The sequence below is a fragment of the Pollicipes pollicipes genome, unplaced genomic scaffold (genome assembly GCF_011947565.3).
Source record: "Pollicipes pollicipes isolate AB1234 unplaced genomic scaffold, Ppol_2.1 Scaffold_43;HRSCAF=48_pilon_pilon_pilon, whole genome shotgun sequence".
NCBI lineage: Eukaryota > Metazoa > Arthropoda > Thecostraca > Pollicipedomorpha > Pollicipedidae > Pollicipes > Pollicipes pollicipes.
In genome coordinates this window covers 10233-31017 of record NW_023596482.1, presented here as the reverse complement: position 1 = coordinate 31017, position 20785 = coordinate 10233, and the positions used below count along the sequence as shown (strand labels likewise).

General features: G+C 53.5%; 1 protein-coding gene across 1 annotated transcript; it reads right to left on the bottom strand.

Annotated features, from left to right (window-relative positions):
• Window positions 1–467: 467 nt before the first annotated feature.
• Window positions 468–19875, bottom strand: LOC119097784 (homeobox protein Nkx-2.8; the record flags this gene model as incomplete). The annotated part of the gene is made up of 4 exons (XM_037220754.1): window positions 468–1214; window positions 1923–2078; window positions 5250–5374; window positions 19790–19875. Coding segments are annotated over 4 exons (990 nt in total), but the record flags the coding sequence as incomplete, so codon positions are not given.
• Between the last annotated feature and the right edge of the window lie 910 nt (window positions 19876–20785).

The following is a 20785-nucleotide window of genomic DNA, read 5'->3' as shown; positions in this document are numbered from 1 at the left end:
AAGTGCGATTCAGCGCAACACCACTGATTTTGCGCCGTTCAGCAACATGGGTGCCCGGACTAAGGAAACGACGCACGCCTCCGGAAGGATTGCGTTGGCTCGAAGGCGTAGCACAGAGCGGTGGTGGCGAAGGCCGACTCCTGAACTGGCACGATGGCGGCGGAGTCTCCGATAATCACTTTGATCCAGTTTGTACTCCACGAATGATCGGCACAATCGTATAACGTGGCTCATCGCGGCGAAGAAAGCGTGCCCCTGCCCATCGGACCTACGCGGCGAATGCACTAATCCCAGCTCGTCCCGCCAATGCGCCGTCTCGCTCTCTGCGAGACCTCACCACATCGGCACTGCTGTACCTTCTCTAATATCACAAGACCCGGCCGCGGCGGTGTTCCGCCGCCATGAAGTTACAACTCGCATGTGACGTCACCGCTCAAGTAACGTCACCGCGCCGGACGCCGCCACCGCGTCAGCAGCATCACACCACCAGTGTCGTCACCGCAGCCGTGACGCCCCGCGCCCGCGAAGTCACACACCTACCGTCCTACCAGTGACGTCATGCCCTGTCGTGACGTCACGGCGTCGGTGACGTCACCACCAGCGGGTCTGAATGAGCGGGCGCGGGTAGGCGGGCAGCGCGCCCATCGAGGCCACCACCGAGGTGGGGATCGAGGCGCTGCTGAACGGCAGCAGGTCCACGGCGCCGCCGAACGACGGCACGCCATAGCCGGCTGACACGGCCGGCATCGACTTGCCGTCTCGCACCAGCACGGGCACGGCCACACGCCGCGCGCTGCCCAGCGGCACCAGATCCATGCCGCCCTGCTCCTGCGTGGCGCGCTTCGTCTTGTAGCGATGGTTCTGGAACCAGATCTTGACCTGGGTCGGCGTCAGCTCGATCAGGCTGGCCAGATGCTCACGTTCGGGCGCCGAGAGATAGCGCTGCTGCCGGAAGCGTCGCTCCAGCTCGTGGGTCTGTAACTTACTGAAGAGCACGCGCCGCTTGCGCTTGCGGCCCGTGGCGGCGTCCTCCTTCTCGGCGTCGTCGGCGCCGTCGTCGGTGTCGACTGAGGGTGAGGCGCGCGGCGCCGTCGGCACGGTAGCGGGGATGTCGGCCGGCCGGGCTGGCGTACCCGCGTTCCTTTCGTCCTCGGGAGAGACGGGGCACGTGGGAGCGGGAGACTCGCCCGGCGGTGTCGTCTGCTCCAGCCCGTCTGTGGCACCAGGTTGAGGGTCAGGCCAGAAGTCAGAGGTCACTGCCCAGTGCAGGGAAGGCTGCCACGGCCAGGGCCAAAGGTCGAAGGTAGACATCAGAGGCAACGGACAGAGGTCAGAGATCAGTGTCCATGGCAGGAGAGGGGGTCAGGGGTCGGGGTTTATGTGTGCAGGCAGAGGTCACGGACCAGGGCCAGAGACAGAGGCCAGTTTCGGAGGTCAGAGGCAGTGGCAGAAAACGGTCGGACGGCAGGCATCAGGATGTCGAAGGCAGGTGCAGAAGTCAGAGACAACGGTCGAAAGTCAGGATAAGGGGAAGAACCTACGGACGACCTGAGGGACGGATGTCAGGACAGAGCGTGGGTCATATCTTGAAAATCACGCTTTCTCTTAAGTACAGAAACCTAGGCATGTCTGAAGGGTGCGTCAGTGTCTGGAAGGGGACCAGGGAGCAATGAAAGCAAACCACTTGCCACACTGCCGAACTTGCGATTTACCATGAACTGACAGGCCAGCACCCAGCACCAGCGCCTAAACACAGACGAAAGCAGCTGAGGCAGTGTTGTCTCCCGCAGCAGCTCGCTCAGCACCGCCCCCCCCCCCCCCCACCCCCACCCGCGCTGCGGAGCGCTCGGCCCGTCCCTGTGCTACATCCCGCGTAGAGCGCATGCCACACGGGGGCTCCAAATCCGGCCACGCCCACTGACCTGGGTACACGCCCGCGGGGCCGGGGCCAGCCCAGCGCGGGTCGTAGTACTCGGGCCGGTACCCGACCGCCGGCTGGCGGTAGTCGTACCCCTCGTCCGGGTAAGGGTACTGGGACGTGTACATGGCGCCGCAGTACTCGTCCTGGGGCATGCCGACTAGAACAGAGGCGGCGTCATGCGGGCGCGTGCGGCCGCCGGGCGACACCAAAGCCATGCGGAGGTCAGAGGTGATACCGGAGAGGCGCCCGAAGGAGCGTGCCCGGACAGTTTCAAACATGCGCAAGTTGAAGGGGCCACGAGCTCATGTTAGTGGCGAGGGGGGGGGGGGGGGCACGCTGGGCTAGCGTCCCGAGATGCCCTTCACGCAGACTGGGGAGAAATTTGTTAGTACACGCCTGTAATTGCTCGAGGTCCGGTGCGCTCTGTCACCTCAGTAGCATGCAAAGTGGATTGGTGCGCGAGAGGGTTAGTCGAAGGCGACGATTTGTTAGTGAAAACCGACTACATCATTACAACTTGCATCCTTTTTACGAAAACCATGCAGTTTTTATCTGGAGACTGGGAATGTGTGTGTGTGTGTGACTCTGGCACTTCGACGGTAAGGCGGTTGGCGACGTGGTGAGGTAACAATAATACATAAGTGCATTTGAAGCATGTCTTAAACGCCTGCAGTGGATGGGAAGGACGTCGTACGGAATAGACATCAGCTCCTTGAAGCATGCAGCATGTGATGGGACCAAAAGAGCTATCGGAACCTGTCGTAGGAATGCTACATCTGTGCATATTTGGTGAAGTTGTTCAGTGCATTAACGAGGAACATTAACCACATAGATAAGACAGTAGAAATAGCCCTATTTCTCGGAGAAAAACAAGAGAATGGAGATATAGTTGGGTTGATATTTCCGGCAACATGCATTTATCGAAACAATAGCAGAAGTGAGTTCAAAATTGTCTGCCGATGATCCTTCTCGATTTTTCAGGTTTTCTTCTGAAGCGGCAAGCCACAGTTTTTGTCCTGCAAAAACTGTGGCTTGCTGTTTAAAAAAAAAAAACCTGAAAAATCGAGCTGGATCATCGGCAGGCAATTTCGAATTCACTTCTGCTATTTTTTCGACAAAGGCATGTTGCCGAAATATCAACCCAACTATATCCCCATTCTCCTGGTTTTCTCCGAGGAATAGGGCTAATACTACTGTCTTATGCATATCTGGTGAAGGTGACACGGTCCGGCTCGACAAAATATTTGCAGCAGTGGTTCTCGATGACATAGGCGTATGCAGCACTATTTTTTTATGATTGCCGGAGCTCACAAGCCAAGATCCGCGCTGGATCCCTCTTCTGTGGAATCGATTGCATCTCGTAGACAAAGCAACAAGGCGCCTTGTTAGTCGACTGTAATTGTGACCCTTATATGCTGAAATTGATTAGGTGTCTGAACTAGTCCTGATATAGTCGATTCAAGAGAGCACAACACAGAAAATCACATTTTCTCTTAAGTACAGAAACCTATGCATCACTGCATTTAAAAAATGAGATACAGAGAAAGTACTTATTACAACAGTTGATGTTTAGCTCAGACGGAGTAAGGATGAGATATCCTGAAAGAGTAAGAATATCATTTGTTTCTCATGCGTTTGTTTGAGTAGACTCAATGATAATTGAAACAGGCCATACATCTGCCTGAAATGCAGACAATGTCAGTGCGACTCGAGGGAGTTTAGGTTTGGGTTGGGTCTTCGGTCGAGTATTTTGGGTCCGAGTCTGGTAAAGTACAAGTCTGCAGAAGCGACGAAAATTTTGATATGACGTATCAAGTTTAAGAATTCGCCCAAGGCTTTGATGGGAGGGGAGTTTTGGTATTGCAAAGGCAAAGAGCCGAGGCCCAACGGTCTTACTTGTGCCTACGGAACTCGTATTTAAACCGTTGCACAAAAGCATCGTGTCTTTGGTGTCGGGTACCAGCAGTGTAGTGGTAAACGCGTCTGCGTTTACCACCGCGCGTCTGGAAAACCAGAAGTACGGGGTTCGATTCCCAGCTGTGCCCGCGCTTCCTGTCGGGGTGAGAGACAGGCGACGCCATATGGCCCAGTAGCTGAGTGCGTCGTAAAGCTTCAATGGCACACACATGTCTTTGGGGTCGTATATAACCTTAACGTATAGTTGCTTTGGTTGAGAGGAGTAGGTAATGACAAACGGTGCGTGTAAGACAACCTGTTTGATCACTGCGGTATAGAAATACACAGAAGAAGTCGCATATACAGTGGGTCATTAGAAGTATGTGAAGATGCTATCGTTTGTGTGGATTATGCTATACAATGATTTGAAGGGTGTTCATGCCACCTTTTGTATTTTTTCTTATCATTAGATCTGACCCGTACGATTTGATCAGTCGTACCAGCTTTCCAGAAATCCTACTGAACAGCTCAGGATGTCGATATGAAGTACCCGCTCCTGTGGGAGAAATCTCATCGGACTTCCTGTTCACGACAGTGAAAGCAACACATTCCATTTGCATTCGTTTTGCCAAAACGAGTGTGCAATATGTTTGCAGGACACAAACTTGCCAAAATGTTTTTGTAACCAATGATACGAGAAATTGAAACACCCCGTTTGGACCAAAAAATATGCGAACATGACGTTATTCTTCCGCGAATTCATCGAAACGGTATGCTATGGTTTTGATTTCTCCCCAGTGGCATTTAATGCAGTGGCTATTTTCGAAGCGCACTTGGGCTTTGGGAAACGGAATGTTACAAGGTTTGAAGCGGGGCACTGGTTCAAATTTTAACCAAGGATTTAAAGGGAGTATGTAGCTGGTAACTGGCCCCTGCCGTACGTTGTGCCAACCACCAACGTTCATTTGTACTGCTGTTATTCAGTAACAGCTGCTAGCGCCCCCCCCCCCCCCCCCCCCCCAGCAGATCCTGTCGTCATGGCGACGGCTGTCACGACTGCAGGGAAGGAGCGGATTACTGTTGCAAAGCGTTGACAGCATGATTTGGACTCGAAAATATGATAAACAGTTTTATTATTGTTATGTCTTGATGGCGTCGCAGTAGAACTACTCATTTCCAATATTAGACCTAACTAGTCCTTAGGTTTCACTAGAGTCTTATTTTGAAATTTGTGTCAATGGTGGGGCATTCCTTTTAAATCGGCCATCAGGTCGAATCTGCACGCCGTTGATGAAACCACTGCCTCCAGGCAGGGCAGCGTCCTCTCAGATTCAGACCCGGACTCAGACTCGAACTCAGACTCAGACTCAGACTCAGACTCGGACTCAGACTCGCTGCTGGCCAGATCAGGCAACCACGACTCGAACCGTACCTTCGCCGGCGCCCCGCGGAGTCTGCGACACCACAGGCGGCTTGCCCTCCCCCAGGTTCAGGATGTCTCGCACGGTAAAGCTGGAGGACTTGGAGCCAGGCATGGCCATCTTCATGTCGAACTGCCTGCAGAACAGGGAATGGGCTCACTGAGGACACTGCATGAAGCGCGACGGGCACTTTGTGTCAAACTGCGTGGAAAACAGCGGGATCAGAGGGAAAATACTGCTGCTGGGAACGTCAACCAACCGCCGTACATTCGCCTGTGTTTCTAAATGCGAGGTGGTCGGAGTTGGGTCAGCTGCATTCGGAGCATCAGATTACATTGTAATGCAGGTGATTAGTAACATCTGTGGGGACCCCTTGTGCAAAATATGCAATTTGTTTATATGTCTATAAAATGCTTCAGCACATCAACATAATGGTAGATAGTAAACATACGCTGTCATGCATATATCTCTTGCTATACACCGTTCTTTGGGTTGCCAAAGGAAGGATGATGCTCTAATGCTCTGAGGCTCTAATATCTCGGCGATCCAACGTTGAAATGCCAGTAAAATGCGGAGTGGCCCTGAAGGGGACTAGCTGCGTCGCCTCCAAGCGATAGTGGCGGCGAGGCACAAACGTGTGTCCCGCACATGGTGACGCACGCTCACCCAAGAAAGCATGCCAAGAGGGGACGCGTCACTGGCATTGGCGGAAGCAGCTGGGCCGAGTGCCCCGGACAAACCGTCGTGCACGCACGTTACACACCTGCACACGACGGTCGCTGCGCGATGCCAAGCCATTGTCACTGGCCCCTGGCAGACGTTCGACCGATGATCTGCGCTGTCCAATGTGCAATGATTTTCTGAGACCACGCAAGGAACAAATCATCGAAGAATTTAATTTTCAGCTGTGGTCGAACGGCACGTTCCACGGCGTCAAAACCCGCTCGCTGCGCCGGAAACCATTCTGGGTGATCATTTCCACATGGCGTTCCTGCCGTTGTTCAGCGAGTCGATGTGCGTAATGAAGCTGACGGTGCGTCAACACCGGGCCACCGCCGATAGTGGGCGAGCAATCGCTGCTGGGAGCAAACAGCTCTAGTGGGTGCATTCGGCGGCGTCGACGACGCGGGCCGGCGGGGGTCCCACATTCTACCGACGCACGCAAGTGCCACTCACTCAGATGCCAGGAAATCTCGGACGGTTTCGAGTAGCTCGGTGGTGCACGCTGCCGCTATCATAGAGATAGGAGGTGGACTTTCCCATCCATGATGATTTTAAAAGGTTGAAGTACGAGGCTCAATGATGGTTGACGCACTTTTGCCCCCGAAATTTGTTCAGTGCTTTAAGCTTTTCAAGTCGCCTATCATCGACAGTAAAGTCCACTTTGTGAAGAGTAGGAAGCCTTCATCGCTCAATTGTGAAGAGCTGTCAATATCTCAATCTTGTTTAAATGCCACCATTCTACCTGTTCACTCACTCAAAGCCCGTATCAAACTCCACAGCATGCACCAGTGCTTCAAAATCATGTCAGCCACTCACTCGTTATGTTTTGTCGACTTTGCGCGGGTATCTCAGCAATTTATTGCCGCCGTATCTCGAGAGGCGGGCGCAGATGAGAGGCACGTGGAGCGACCCAGTCGAGTGCGTGCTGAAGATCGGCGAGCTCTGCACTAGCCCTCAACAACCCACTGTGTGCACTCACTCTCCTCTCCAGACTGCGTGTCGCCGAGAAGAGAAGCACTCTTCCCCGAACAACGCCGCCTCTCAGAGACGCCTCTCGCGCTCGAGAGCTGGTGCCCCGCCGCCGCCGTCAGCTACGCTTTCCAAGTGGCTGGCGTTCAGCCGGAGGGCGGGGCCTGGTCGTGGGCTGGCCAATCAGCGGTGGTGCGGACCCCTTCAGTACCGCAGGAACAAAAGGGCGTCCGAGGAAATGAAGAAATACGAGGAGAGAACAAAAAGAGAGGTGAAAGCCAAGGCAGAGAGCAGATGAGAGGGAGAGTTGAGACGGAGAGGGAGTGAGAGATGGGTACGAGAGAAGGGGAGGGGAGAGACAAGGAAGTAGACAGCGTGACAGTCAGATAGATAAAACACACGGTCATATCCTGGGCTTCGAAGCGAATTCCATTTTTCAAAACGAGCGGTAGCAGCCATCGGAAGTCATGAGTAGGCCCGACATAAGCCTAGCTACATAAAGCGAAGCTTAAATTTGCGCACTTTTAGTTATGTTGTGTAAGCATAAGAACCGGATACAAGCTCCTTTTGCTTAAGCTCTCGATTAAACGTCCATCGTTAACTGGCAGGCATTGGTCGGCCCGTAGGTTGTCGTCCATCAGCCCATACGATGGAAATGAAAAAACCGCTAGTTCGTATTATTGTTTATGAATACCATTCCTCGATAGGCTGTCCTCGACCGGCTCCAACCCAGGAGATGGCATTGCCCGGCGGATTATCACCTGTCGCAGGAATAGCACTATGCCAAGTGATGCCCGCAGCAGCGGGATAACAGGCATGGTCTGCCTTCAGATTGACTCTTCAGTTCACTGACCGGTCCGATGGTAGGCTCTCGCTCTGGGTGACCTGAGAGTCTCTGAGAAACACCCAGCCCGAGAAATCCGGAACCCTAACGACTTATCTGTGCCGAGAGGGGAGTGGGGGGGGGGGGGGGGGCAAGTCTTCAAGGCCATTCGGCAAGTACAGGGGCGCCGGACGCCCTCCCAAATGGAAAGGGGCTGACAGCCACCTTCGAGCATTTTCTTCCATTCAACACCTATAGGTTCAATGTTTCCCTTTTCTCTAATCCAGGGTCGCGTACTGTACGCAGAAGTGCGCCGAATGACGTTTGCAGAGGCAACACCGCTTGCAGCGGCATCTGCATGGGCTCAGAGTGCTGAGGGGGCATGGCGCCCACTCTTCACATCAACTCTACGGCCAATGAAGGATGCAGGATTGCACAGGGGAGATTGCAGGCTCAGCTCAACGTTCTTTACTGAAACCGCAGTTTAGTGAACCGTAGGCGCGTGCAATGTTGCATGGTGAAAACAGCAACATCGTGTGTTTTCGGTCCACTTATTGTAACGTGTACACCCCGATAGGTTTAGTTTCAACATGATTCCTGCACACATCTGACATGTACAGCTTTGATAGATCGAATAAGGGCGCTGAGCATGCTCCGTGTCTTCACACTGTGAATACGCCCTTGCCTATGGTGATCAGCAGAGGGAGTTGACTTGAAAAGTGAACCTTTCTTCTCCTCCATTTCAGTGTATTTCTATGCCATATATGCATGAACAGAGATAGAAACATCGCCCATGTTACAGTCATACTACATCCTTGTCCTTGGGTTTTAGAGCCAGAGATACGGCGCCGCACGTTTTTTATAAGAATGACACACATTCCGGGCAAGTGTGTGAAATCGGTCCCGACACCACGCGGCATAGGGCGGCCCCGGTTGGAGAGTTCAGCTTGGCGGAGCCTCTCCCAGCGGGCCCACTCATGCGTGTCGGCAACGATGAGATGGTCGATTTCATCGGCCCTGTCGTAAGCATCTACACAACTCGACCTGATTGTGAGGGCGCCCAAGCGCGACATATTTTATTCCTCTCTACACACGTTTTCTTCTGCTGCGAGTTACAGGAAAGCTAAATGTCGTCACTACCCGGCCAAGTGCAGAGAAGGACAGCTGCAGCTTCCTGGGCAGCTGAAGGGTGGCTTCCTGGGCAGCTGAAGGGCAGTTTCCTAGGCGTTACTCTTATCCTGTTGCTGAATGAATGTTTAAGGCATGGCTCAAACGTGTATGCTCCACAAATACTTACAGGAGACTGAAACGCTCTTGAAATTACCCTAAAGCCAGATAACGTCGGTAAGAAACGATCCGTCCTTAACAGCACAAACATGAAACCGCCAACAACCCTCCTAATCATCGAAAAACGCAATCAACAACGCCAAAATATTGGCAGTGGTCCGTAAACGTTTGCCGCTAATAAAATTGCCACTGGAAGATGTGTTGAATGGCTAAGCCCTGGCCGCTGGGAAACTTGAACATCCCTCTCGATAATTAAAGCAAATCGAACATACCTTTAATGCAAAACATTAGTTAAGACGAGTTGCAAAAGCTTGGAACCAGAATGGAGGTACACGTCATCTAGGTACATGCCTGAATTAAATTCAGTCTAAGTTATTCAAAATAAGCATAGGCTGAATGCAACGTCTTTACACTAATACAAAAGAGCATATGCGGCATCAACCGTTATTCGTATATATCCTCGGAACACAAGTAGCGTTTACGTCAGAAAGCATTCAATGCTGAAAAAATCACAAACGTTTGGCGGGAATACTTGTTGGCCAGCTATTTATTTCTTATCTATTTCCCCGGATATATCTTTATGTCTTTGAAAGCATCGAAAACATTAACCACCATTCAAGTCACTCCGGGTAAAACAATTTCCGCTTCATATCTTCATATTTTGGACAATCGAACATGGTATTGGAGTCAGGTAGCTTGACGTCAGGAATGATCGGAATTTGGGAGCCTCGCTATCAAAACGGGTGACATTGCTTTTCCTCTATTTTGGGGGGCGTATCATCAGTTTCGTAAAATGAGTCCTTTTATAAGAGGTATATAGACAAAAAGCGCATAGGTAAGACAAGAAGAATACGAAAAGTATGACAGGAAAATGATAATACGTTGTGGTCGGATGGTAATGCATTGTAGAGGACGATGATACATTGTGATGATCAAAGACTTTGTCTCTCCGCAGGGACAAATTACTCAAAAGAAACTACTGCAGGAATGACTGACAAAATTTATGTTCTGAAGTCGTCGTAAAAAGGGAAACTCGATAAGTTGAGCAGACTAACTTTCCCATAAACACCAGGCTGAATACTTAGCATAGAACACCCTTAAGACCTCATCCGTTTTTGGTAAGTAGCATCTTGTCGTTTTCGAGCGATCATTTCGTGCGTGTTTCCCATTGGTTTCGTTTTTTCTTGATTTAGGACTTAACTTGAGAATTCCCTCGTGTGGGAACTTTTGGAATGCTAGCGAGATGCGTAATAAAACATGACTAAGTGTCATATCAACGTTGAATGCCTTACAGGCATTCAACGTGACGCCTATCACCTTCAGTCACTCGGAGCTCGTGATGGCTAGCCCGGCATCGAGGACGATACGCAGTGCCGGGTGTTGTCAGAAATATTTGCACTGCCTCTCACTACCGCTCTTGAATTTCCGGGAGGAATTATGCACTCCACGTAATGGCATATTTAATTTCCGGAACCAATCTTTGTTACCCACGGGACAGCGAGCCCAAATAATCCGAGCAATAGGCGTCTCGGTGTAACACTGCTGCGGTCCGTTGAGGTTCCGCGAGCTCATTGTCGGTCCATTGTTGCCCCCCTGGTGACCGCCCAATAAAGGGTGCCGCACCACCCTTCAGAAAAGCCGGCATGAACAACCCTCTCTCCCTCACACGCACACACGCGCGCGGACGAGCACTTCTGCAATTGTCCAATTAACCCGAGCCCCGTGCTGTGTATGCGTCGCATAGCCGCGGCATTTCTGGCGTTCCGCGGCGCCTGTGCCTCACTCACGGTGTGAAAGAGTGGATGGCTTAAGCCCAGGGGCCAGACTCGGCGTCCAGTAAGCCGGTTTGTTACAACTGCCGGTGTTTGTGACGTCGATTGGCGGATTACTTGTGCGACTCCCTTCTTCGTGGACTCGCCTTAATAGACTCCTATAGAGATGGAGTTATGCCGGGGTACCAGATGGTGCTTTGAGGTTTGGCGAAAAAGGTGACCAAAATGCTACGGGAATGCCGCGGCGATAGGCAAAGGAATATCTACTTCATTGATGTATTGTATGATATGGGAACAGCTCTCAATGAAGACGAGGCCAATATTATCAAGCGGTAGCATTAACAAGCGCTTACAACAGACTTTGCACGCTTTAATGCGCCGATACATTCCGACAATATTAACGAATTGGCAACTGGTATAGCAGCATGGTTAGTGCAATCAGTCCAAGACAACTTAAAGCATCCATCACACAAATGGCATGTAACTTCAAAGCCAAGTGCACCGGCACCAGGCAACAGTGACAGCTCATCTCTCGCAAAAACGGAGACTTTGTTTGCACAAGTCGTGAGGCCCTCGACTTGCCATTCTGGTCACTTCTTCCGATGCAGTACATTGAGCCATGCCCCCGCACTCTCCCCGTGTCGGGATTACCGGTCTGCCTGTCTCGTCCCACACGGCCCGGCCGAGGCTTGACGGCCGCCCCCGCCCGCCAAACGCCATTTGCGGGCCATTCACAGAGTCAGTCATCATTAGGATCAGCATAAAAGCCCGCCAAGGGCCTTTATGTACGGTTTGTGGCGGCGAAGGCTGCTCCGGGTGGAAAAACACAGGTCCCCAGATGCGGATGGGGTGAACGGACGCCTAACACCCGGGTGATCGGCTGATGTGAAGTGAAAGCTGCCGAAGGTGTGTCTGTTCCGGCCCGGCTTCGTGGCCGCGCCTCTTCCTTTTACGTCCTTCTCCACACAGGTCTCCGAGCAGAGATATGCATTTATATACGTACGCGCATTATGCATACGCGTATTGCGCCACCGGTGCTGGTGGCACACACCGGGCACATAAGCACGTTTTTGAGCCAGCATTTCTTCAAGGGGCAAATATTTGCGAACGGACAGCCGCGATGTCATCTACGCGGGCCTGCCGGTCACGGGCGTACGCCAATGACGCACAACAATACAGATCGGCCGTCAGCTAATGGGTCCGGCGATGATCGGCGGCCGAGGTCGGCCGGCGCGCCGTCCGCCGCCGGCCGACCTCGGCGACCTTCCCACGGCGCTTACGCGGCCGGCGGCGGCCGGGCGGGGCCGACCCTACGCGCGCGTGACCCGGGACTCGGTGGGGAGATCGCGGCCCGGCGGCGGCCGGGCGGGGCCGAAAGCGCCGCCATTTGTCAGCGGCTCGGCTCGGCGCTAAAGGGTTTGGTTGGTGTAAGTGAGGGCAAAAAGGACACCGGCTCCGACAAAGCCGGCGGTCAAAGGAGCGCTGCGTAAAGAGCGGAGCTCAAAGGTCAGCTTTGTGAAAAGCGACGGGTTTCGGCGGAAATGAAGTAGCCTCCTTCCCGCGGCACTTGCCGTGAGGTTCTATCGCAAGCAGGCGTGCAGCTTTTGCAAAATAAGGGGGGGGGGGGGGTGCTGAACAGTAAGAAATGGACAGACCTTCTCGAAAGATGATCAAATATATTTCTCCCGAGCGATGATGATAAGAATGTGCTTCTCCCGCCCTCGGTCATATTTCTTGTCAAATTTGGAAGGCTAGGGCCCCATCACTCCTGCCCAGTTCTCCAATTGAATAAGAAATTACACCCATGACCTGAAGATTGAAGCGAACAACATGCCCGTGATATAGGTGCAGTTGGCGACGACAAAGCTAACGAGATTAAAACGGCTTTAAAGGCAATGCTCCATATTTGAACGCATTAAAGCAAAGATCAGATATGATGAAAGAAGCTGACTTATACCTAGTGGTGTGCTTTTAAGTGGAAAGGCTGCTCTAGGCAGCACACTTCCCTGATTAGCTAATTTACTCCTCAATACGTCATTGTAGTGATTATGTCATCGTACTTTGAAGAGCCAATCGAGAGCCACCTAGCGGCCGTTATATCTGAAAATCGTGCTAACGAACGCCAGACATGAACGACTCAACGAACATATTTTGTTTGGCCTTGGTCACCGCATTGCTAATGGAATGCCAAAACCTGAATGGCATTATTGTGGCGTCATGGATGCATAAGTGACCTTGAAATAGGTCTCCCCGAAGTAGTCACACATCTTCACGGGTGTGCAGCTCAGAAACTAGAGGGGATTTCGGTCTCAAGGAGGGCAGGGCTGTGAACTGCGCCGAATGGTGCTCAAGATCGCCATTTCAGTACAAAACTCCATACAAATGTGCAACACTCCCTTTAAGGTGCATATGTATGGGCTGAATCTGAGCCAAATCGGAACAAAAGCTATCACCGGGAAGACGACATATGCCCATGTGTGCCTATAATTATCGCCCCTCCCCCCCCCCCCCCCCCCCCCCCCCTGAGACCAGTAGCGTCTTTCGTCGGGCCCGGGTTATGAATCGGGACTACAGATGTTGAGTCATGAAACCGGTGTGTTGTGCGTGTTCAAAATGCTTTCGGACGTTTAATTCGAAATAGCTTGACGACTCCAACCGAAGTGGCCTCCAGACGAGAGCACATCATGTAAAAAATCGTCGTTTTCCTGCTGGCGGATGAAAGATTTTGAAGCACAGCTCCTCCTATCTCTACAAGTGTGCTCACTGTACCAAGCAAGGCAGATAAGATTTCGCCTAAATGAGGTCAACTCGAGTCAAAGAGGGACCCTTTCAGCCAAGGGGCTCTCTTCGTCGCTGCACGGGTTCTGTTTTCGTGTTCCCGGGGCCTACTTAAAACTCAGAGTCCTATTTCGATGCCTTGGGACTCTTTTTATGTTTTAAAAGTCTCGCGGGGATCTTAAAGTGGCAACAAGGGCTGGGCCTTCGGTCCAAAGCTCCCACGGTCCCCTTTAGCTACGCCACTGGTTACACCTCTGTTCACCTGCCATCGATAATTCAATAACAAACAGGATTTTCACCAGAACGAGAAACTCGTCCTTCAACACATCTCACAATCGGCAAGCTGCAAAAAACACAGCCCTCACTCACAGCGTGTTCACGCCGGCACCCTTTGCTTCCGGCGCCTTGCCAGCCGCGCGCGCGCGCCTTTGAGGCGGCGCTGCCCGCGGCGGCGGCGGCGAAGCGCGCCATTCAGCGGCGCCGGCACCGGAAGGCACCGGCGACTGCCGCCAGCCGCGTCAAAGGAGAGAGATCTGTCAGCCGGGGAGGTGGGGCTCGGCTCTGGGCGGCGGCACTTCGACTGGAAGTAATGGCCTGATGTATGGCGGGACGTGCCGGCGCCGCACGGCCGTCGGCTTCCTGTCGGGGGCGCGCCACTGACCGCCCTCGGCGCGCCACATCCGTCACCCTTGGACCCGCTGTTTGACCCGTTTTGCAACAAGGTCTTCCTACATCCCTGTTTCTCTCTCCCACTGCTTGTCTCTTCTCTGCGGTTTTATATTCTCATTTGTCTCATCTTGTTTCGTTGTTCGTTCCTCCTGTGCCTCTCCGTGTTCGGATATTTTCCCCTCCCCTTCCCATTATCTTCTTCTGTTATTTCTCTCAGTGATGACATCTACTGCGAATCTAAACATTGTTTGAGTCTAAACACTGCTTGACGCGCATAAAACGGGCCTTTAAACTTCGGAGTTTTCTGCCCGTCCCTGCGGCATTTCACGTGTCTGGGCGTCTGCCGAACGCCACGCCGCGTTCCGACTCCGCCGCCGCCCCTCCAACTCCAGTGACCAAGGCGGCGGTGGGTCCGTCCCGCACCGACACCGCCGCGTTAATAGGGCTGACATATCGACGGGGCGGCGTCGTGGGCGGGCGGGGATCAAGCCGATAAGGAGGGATTACCCCGGCGGCCAACACCGCGCCTCCTCCACGCCGGTCGGTGACGCCGCAAGAATTCCTCCCCGGACGTGTCAGGCGCCGGGCGAACGCGATCAGATGATGGCACATTCCTCGCCGTCCGGACATTGCTGGGAGCCGTCAGGATATATGCCCTCCCCCCCCCCCCCCCCCCCCTCCAGACACACACACGCACGCGCGCGCGCACCACACACGTACACACACACACACACATACAAACACACACACATCACACACACACACACACATACACACACACACACACATATATATATACACACGCACACACACAAGCGCGCAATCACTTCTGCTTACTCATGGCCCAATAATTACGCCGATAATTCAGTTTACCGAAGGGCTAATCTTTCATGAGATGGCATGTCTCTAGTCCAGTGAGGCTCGTTTTGGCAGTACCTTTCTGATGGGGGTGACGTTTGCTTCAGATTATTCTGATGAGTGCAGTTTGCAGCTAGGCCGTTCCTGTCGCTTCTCTAAACTCCTCTTACTTCCTCAACGCTCCTCCAAGCTAATCTGACCGTTTCCGTGGCTCCTCCAGCCTCCTCCAAGCTCCTCAAAGCTTGCCGCAAATTTCCTCCAACCTTCTTCAAAATGAAATATGTTTTTGGAGGGCTTTGGAGTAGGCTGTGATAGACATTAATGGTGAAGTTCATTGATATGCTTTTGAGGCTCCATTTGTTGTCACCTAACAGAAACAAAGGACTGGTGTGCAAATTTGTGCGGACAGATTATTCATGCTGACATCCTTAATATTGTTGCAAACATTTACGATTTTTAATATGTTTATCGGTAACCATCACGTCTAATAGTATTCGTCGCCAGTGTGCCAAAACAGTTTGGTTAAATTGCGTACAGTTAATACGTTGTTCAAAATCGTCCCCGCGGCAGCAGATTTAAAGGGAGTGTTCCACATTTATATGGGGATTTGAACGGAAATATCCATCTTGAAAAGCTTTCGGTGCTATACACAACCCTGCCGTTCTTAAGAGCTAAGCCCATATAGTTTCTTAGTTACACACTCGCGAAAATGGGAAATGGAGAGTGCATTCGGGGAGAGCATTCCAAAGTCACCTTGGCATTCATGACGTCATAATAGTGCCATTAAAATTCTGTCATTCCACAAGCCATGCAGCGATCAAGATGAAAAGTATAATTGCCTACGCGCTCATATCTGGCCTTCGTGAGCACAATTTCCAGATATAACGGCCGTCAGTCGGCTCTCAATCAATCTTGTGTAAGGTACGATGACGTAATCAAACCGTGGCGCATTGAGGAGCATATTTACTGAACAGATAATTGTGCTGTTTGGAGCATTCTTTTCCACTTAAAAAGTATAGGAATAGCTATAAGTGAGCTTATTTCATCATATCTGATGCTTGCTTCAATATCTTCAAATGTGAAACATTCCTTTAATGCAGATTCAGCGCTTTCCAGCCCCTCCAAACTAGTCTCATCTTTTTTGGAGGAGCGACGGGAACAGACGCTTTGCTTGCCTGCCTGCTTACAAATGGTGTGAGGAGAGAGCAAAGACGAAGCATTTCTTGCAGAAGTTGATAATAAAGAATTGCTCGTCCTCGGTACTCTCCACCCTGAACGATGGGTCTCGATCTTTCCCCCGTAAGCTGTTGACATGGCTCCCCGCTCGCACCGGACGCCATACACCAGTGGTGATGTTTCGCAACCTCAGTTAGTTAGAACAGTGAAAAATAGGTATCGGTCTGCTCCCATCGCGCTCCTCACCTCAAGCTCCCCCAATCTTCTCAAACCTCATCCAGCCTCCTCCGAAATGAAGGGGGATTTTCGTAGGAATTTGTAGGAGGCTACGGTAGACATTAGTGGCGCAGTTCATTCATATGCTATTGTTTGCTACATATGCTGTCGCATAACAGTACTAGAAACAGGTGAGTAAACCGTTGCATGTTCATCAATATTTGGATTCTTTTCATAGGAATTATACGCATAACATTAGTATTTGTTACACGTTTATGCGACTTTGAACACATATGTCAAACTCAAATAAACATTTGATGTTATTGCGCCAAAACAGTTTGGCCGAGTCGCGCACAGACAGCTGATACCTCCTCCAATTGGTAGCAGATCTCAGCGCTCCTCCAACCTCCTCCAAACTCACCTCAATCTTTTGGGAGGAGCACCGGAAACAGGCCCCTTTGCCTGCCCTCAAAATACGCCAACAAATGGATTTTCCACAAGTAGGAAGCCACGCTCCTGTCATGCAAACGGCTTTGGTAAGTCCTACCATAGCGCTGATTATAAACAAGCCTCCCTGCATCCACAACTCGACTGACAGAGGTGGCCAGCAAATCCGGTGGGCAACTGCAAGCGGGTGTTATAATCGCACACCTCCGTGACCTCGGAGCTAGACCGCCCCCGCCAGGGCCGCGGCTTGTCCCCGTTTGTCAAGCCCAGCCAGCCGGCTGCCCGCGACCTTCTCCAGCCTCCTGCCCGCTCATCCACGCCCGCCGCATATCCAGCCCCTCACCGGCGGCGATCAAGGCGCCGATGGCCTTTCAGTGCTCTGCGCGCCCCCGCCCGCGGCGTCCGCCAGCCGTCCTGTAATCCTTCCGGGGGGGGGGGGGGGGGGGGGGGGGGGTGGGGCTGGAGGCGACTGCTACCGTCCGGACAGAGCCAGGCCAACCCTTTGTCGCGGACCGCCGGGACCTGGAGGCCGGGCTCGTCTCGGCTGGGCAGGGACCGCGGTGACCAGCTGGTCAGGTGGTCGCAATGAGATGTGTCACCAGCCGGCCTGACCAGGGCTGCGTGCTGTGTGCGGACTGCGCTGCGCGGGAGCGGGCGGCGTAGATCAGCGGGGTTTGAGAGGATGAGGTGGCGCATCGGAGGTGGCAGCGGAACAGCTGGAGCCGGCGTGTGGCAGACAGACTGGAGCCGATGTGTGGCAGACAGGACTGGGGCCGACGTATAGCAGACAGACTGGGACCGACGTATACCAGAGAGACTGGGGCCGATGTGTGGCAGACAGACTGGAGCCGATGTGTGGCAGACAGAATGGGACCGGCGTATAGCAGACAGACTGGCACCGATGTGTGGCAGACAGACTGACGTGTAGCAGATAGACTGAAGCCGACTTATGATAGACAGACTGGAGCCGACGCATAACAGACAGACTGGAGCCGTCATGTGACAGACAGAATGGAGCTAACACGTGGAAGAGAGATTGCGGATAAGGGCAGGTCCAGAAGGGTGAGGGGCAAACCTGGCCATGTCAGCCCCAGGATCGCACAAGTCGGGCAATAATGGAACATTTCTGAACTTTGAGGGAAACCCAATCCCGCACTAGCGCAAGTTTGTTTAGGCACACTTCCTGAACTATTTTAAAATTAGTACACCTTTTTGGACCTTGTCCTCACGCCGGCGTGGCCCCGTCCCTTCTCAGGCTGCCGTCCCTGATCCGCTTTTAAGTGCCTCCGGAGCTACGCACACAACCTGGCGCCAACGCAGCACGGACCGTCCATTCTCAGGGCTGCCGCTCTGGATCCGCTTTTTGAGTGCCACCAGAGCTACGCACACACCCTGGCACCCAATGCTGTCACGGACGAAGGATGTAATAAGCACCCCAGCTTTTAGTTGTTCGCTGACAACATATCAAGCTGAGTCATATTAACAAACGATTTTCAAGTTGATAGGGTCAGGAAATCTACCCATAACCGGAGTTGACTGCATGATCAGAGCCGTCATTAAGTGAGTCGGAGGTGGACAAGGGTCATGGCTGACGCGTCGTCAGCTGTTCTTCCCTCACGACCACGCCACAGTTCATCATCTAACATAAAGGCTGATAGAGTGACCTAGAAACTTTACGTCAGTGATGGGAAGTTTTCTGACATCTGCTCGATATTAGCTATTGTGTTATGGTTATTTACCCCTAGGGCCTTGAAATGGTGATGAAGGAATGTTTATCGACTAATGATCAGCCTATAGGTAGACTTAAGCTGCCTTTACACAGACACTCGACATACGTAGACTGCCTATTTCCAGCTCGCGATGCAACGTTTGTGTACATAGTTCAGGATCAGTGACTGGGACGCTATGCTGCTCCTTGAATGCGCAGCGCGCACCATTGCACACGCGCACACGCACACCTCGTCGCACCCGCGTTCGCTCTTAATGCATGTTCGCAGGTGTCTTTGCGAGACAGGATCCGGATCTTCAGGTGATGGGGCTCTCCATTTATGCCGTTGGTGCCAACACTGAAAGCGCATCAGGGCAAGAAGTAAAGCTTCGCTATTCAGCCCATATCTAGTTTGATGATATAAAAAATGCATGATGTACTTAGATTTCGATATCAATGTAGTATGGATTTCGCCAAAAGTGGTCTTCTAGTCGAAGGCACGTATGACTGTCCATTGGCAGGTACCTCGCTGGCCGGCCGTTCCATTAGAAGCTGATCGCTACGTGTCTCCATTATAGATGTGGGCACGTGGTCTGGACATCGAGGATACATCCTTAAAATGTGCGATAAATACATAGATCAGTGCCCGCATTAACCGAGAGCTTTACATGCGGATACATATCGTCATCGTTATTCTTTTCTGACGGAAGCACAGCAGCAGCACCTTCCCTCTCTCTTTCAGGCACCCTCCGCCACTCGCCCATCAACACAATCGTCCCTCGCGTGGCGGCGGGCGGCGGCGGCCGGCTGGACGCGTTTGAGCCGACACGCGGGGGCGCATCCTCACAACGTGCCGGCCTCCGAGAGATCAGACGCCGTGGTGGTCCTCTCTGACGGCCATGCCGATGAGATAATCCTCTATTAATGTGCCGCCGTGAAATGGTGGTGAGCTCCAGAGGCGCAGCCAGGTCCACCCGTTGGATGCGAGTTTTTTAACATCATAAACGATGTATACAATTCTGTTATGAGTAGAGATCAGTGCTCATTGAGACCGCCCCCCCCCTCCGCTTCAGAAAATCCTGGTAGCGCTCTTGGTGGGTTCACAGACAACCGTAGAAGTCTGACCTGTAATCCTCCTCAGTGTAGTGCATCTGCTGCTGCTGCTGCTGCTGGTCCCAATAGATGAGCGACTGTTGGTGGTGCTGCTGCTGCTGATGATGCGGCGGCTGCTGGTGCTGGTGCTCGTGCGGGTGGTGCTGCTGGTGCTCCTCCAGCGGCAGGAAGCCGAAGTCGTTGAGCGCATGGCCGCCGCGTCCGCCACCGTCCCCGCTCGTCATAATAGCCATACATGTCCTGCGCGGGGGGTCCATGGCGGCCGAGCAGGCTGGCATGCGGCCGACGGTCCGGTGCGGAGGCCGGCCCTCGGTCGGCGCGAAGGGTCAGGCGGGGTCAGCCCAGCACACCGCCTCAGGCCGCGGCCCGAGGCGTCGCGCGCGCCGCCCGCCGCCGTCCACAGCCGCTCCCCCGGCCCGCGGACAGCGTGGCCGCCCGAGACGGCGTGGACGCCGCGCGCGCGTGGCCCCGGCGGTCGGCGTGGACGGTGTGGACACCGGGCGGGCGCGGCGGTGGCCGCTGGACGGAGAGCCGGACGGCGGACGCCGGTCTGACAGTGTCACCGACGGCCGGTGTCGCCGGCGGCCGGTGTCACCGACGGCCGGTGTCGGCCGCGGACGGTGTCGCAGGCCGGTGTCACCGACGGCCGGTTGTCGCCGCGGCCGGTGTTTGCGCCGACGGCCGGTTGTCGCCTCGGCCCGTGTCGCCGACGGCCGGTTGTCGCCGCGGCCGGTGTCGCAGTCACTTGTTGTCGCTGACCAGTGCCCAGCGGCCTGTGCCGCGCGGCGAGAGACTGCGAGAGAGGCGCCAGTCAATAAGATAAGATAGGCCCGCCGATCCGGGCCACTATCGGTGGCGCAGATGGCGAACAAACAGTCCCGTCTGTCTGCTGGGGTCGCAGCAACCCCCGGCCGCGTACCCAGGCGGCTGCACCCGTCGCCGGTAACCCCGGGGTGCGCCCGGTCGGGGTGCGCTGGACGCGCAACGCCTGAGGTGGAAGGAATGGGC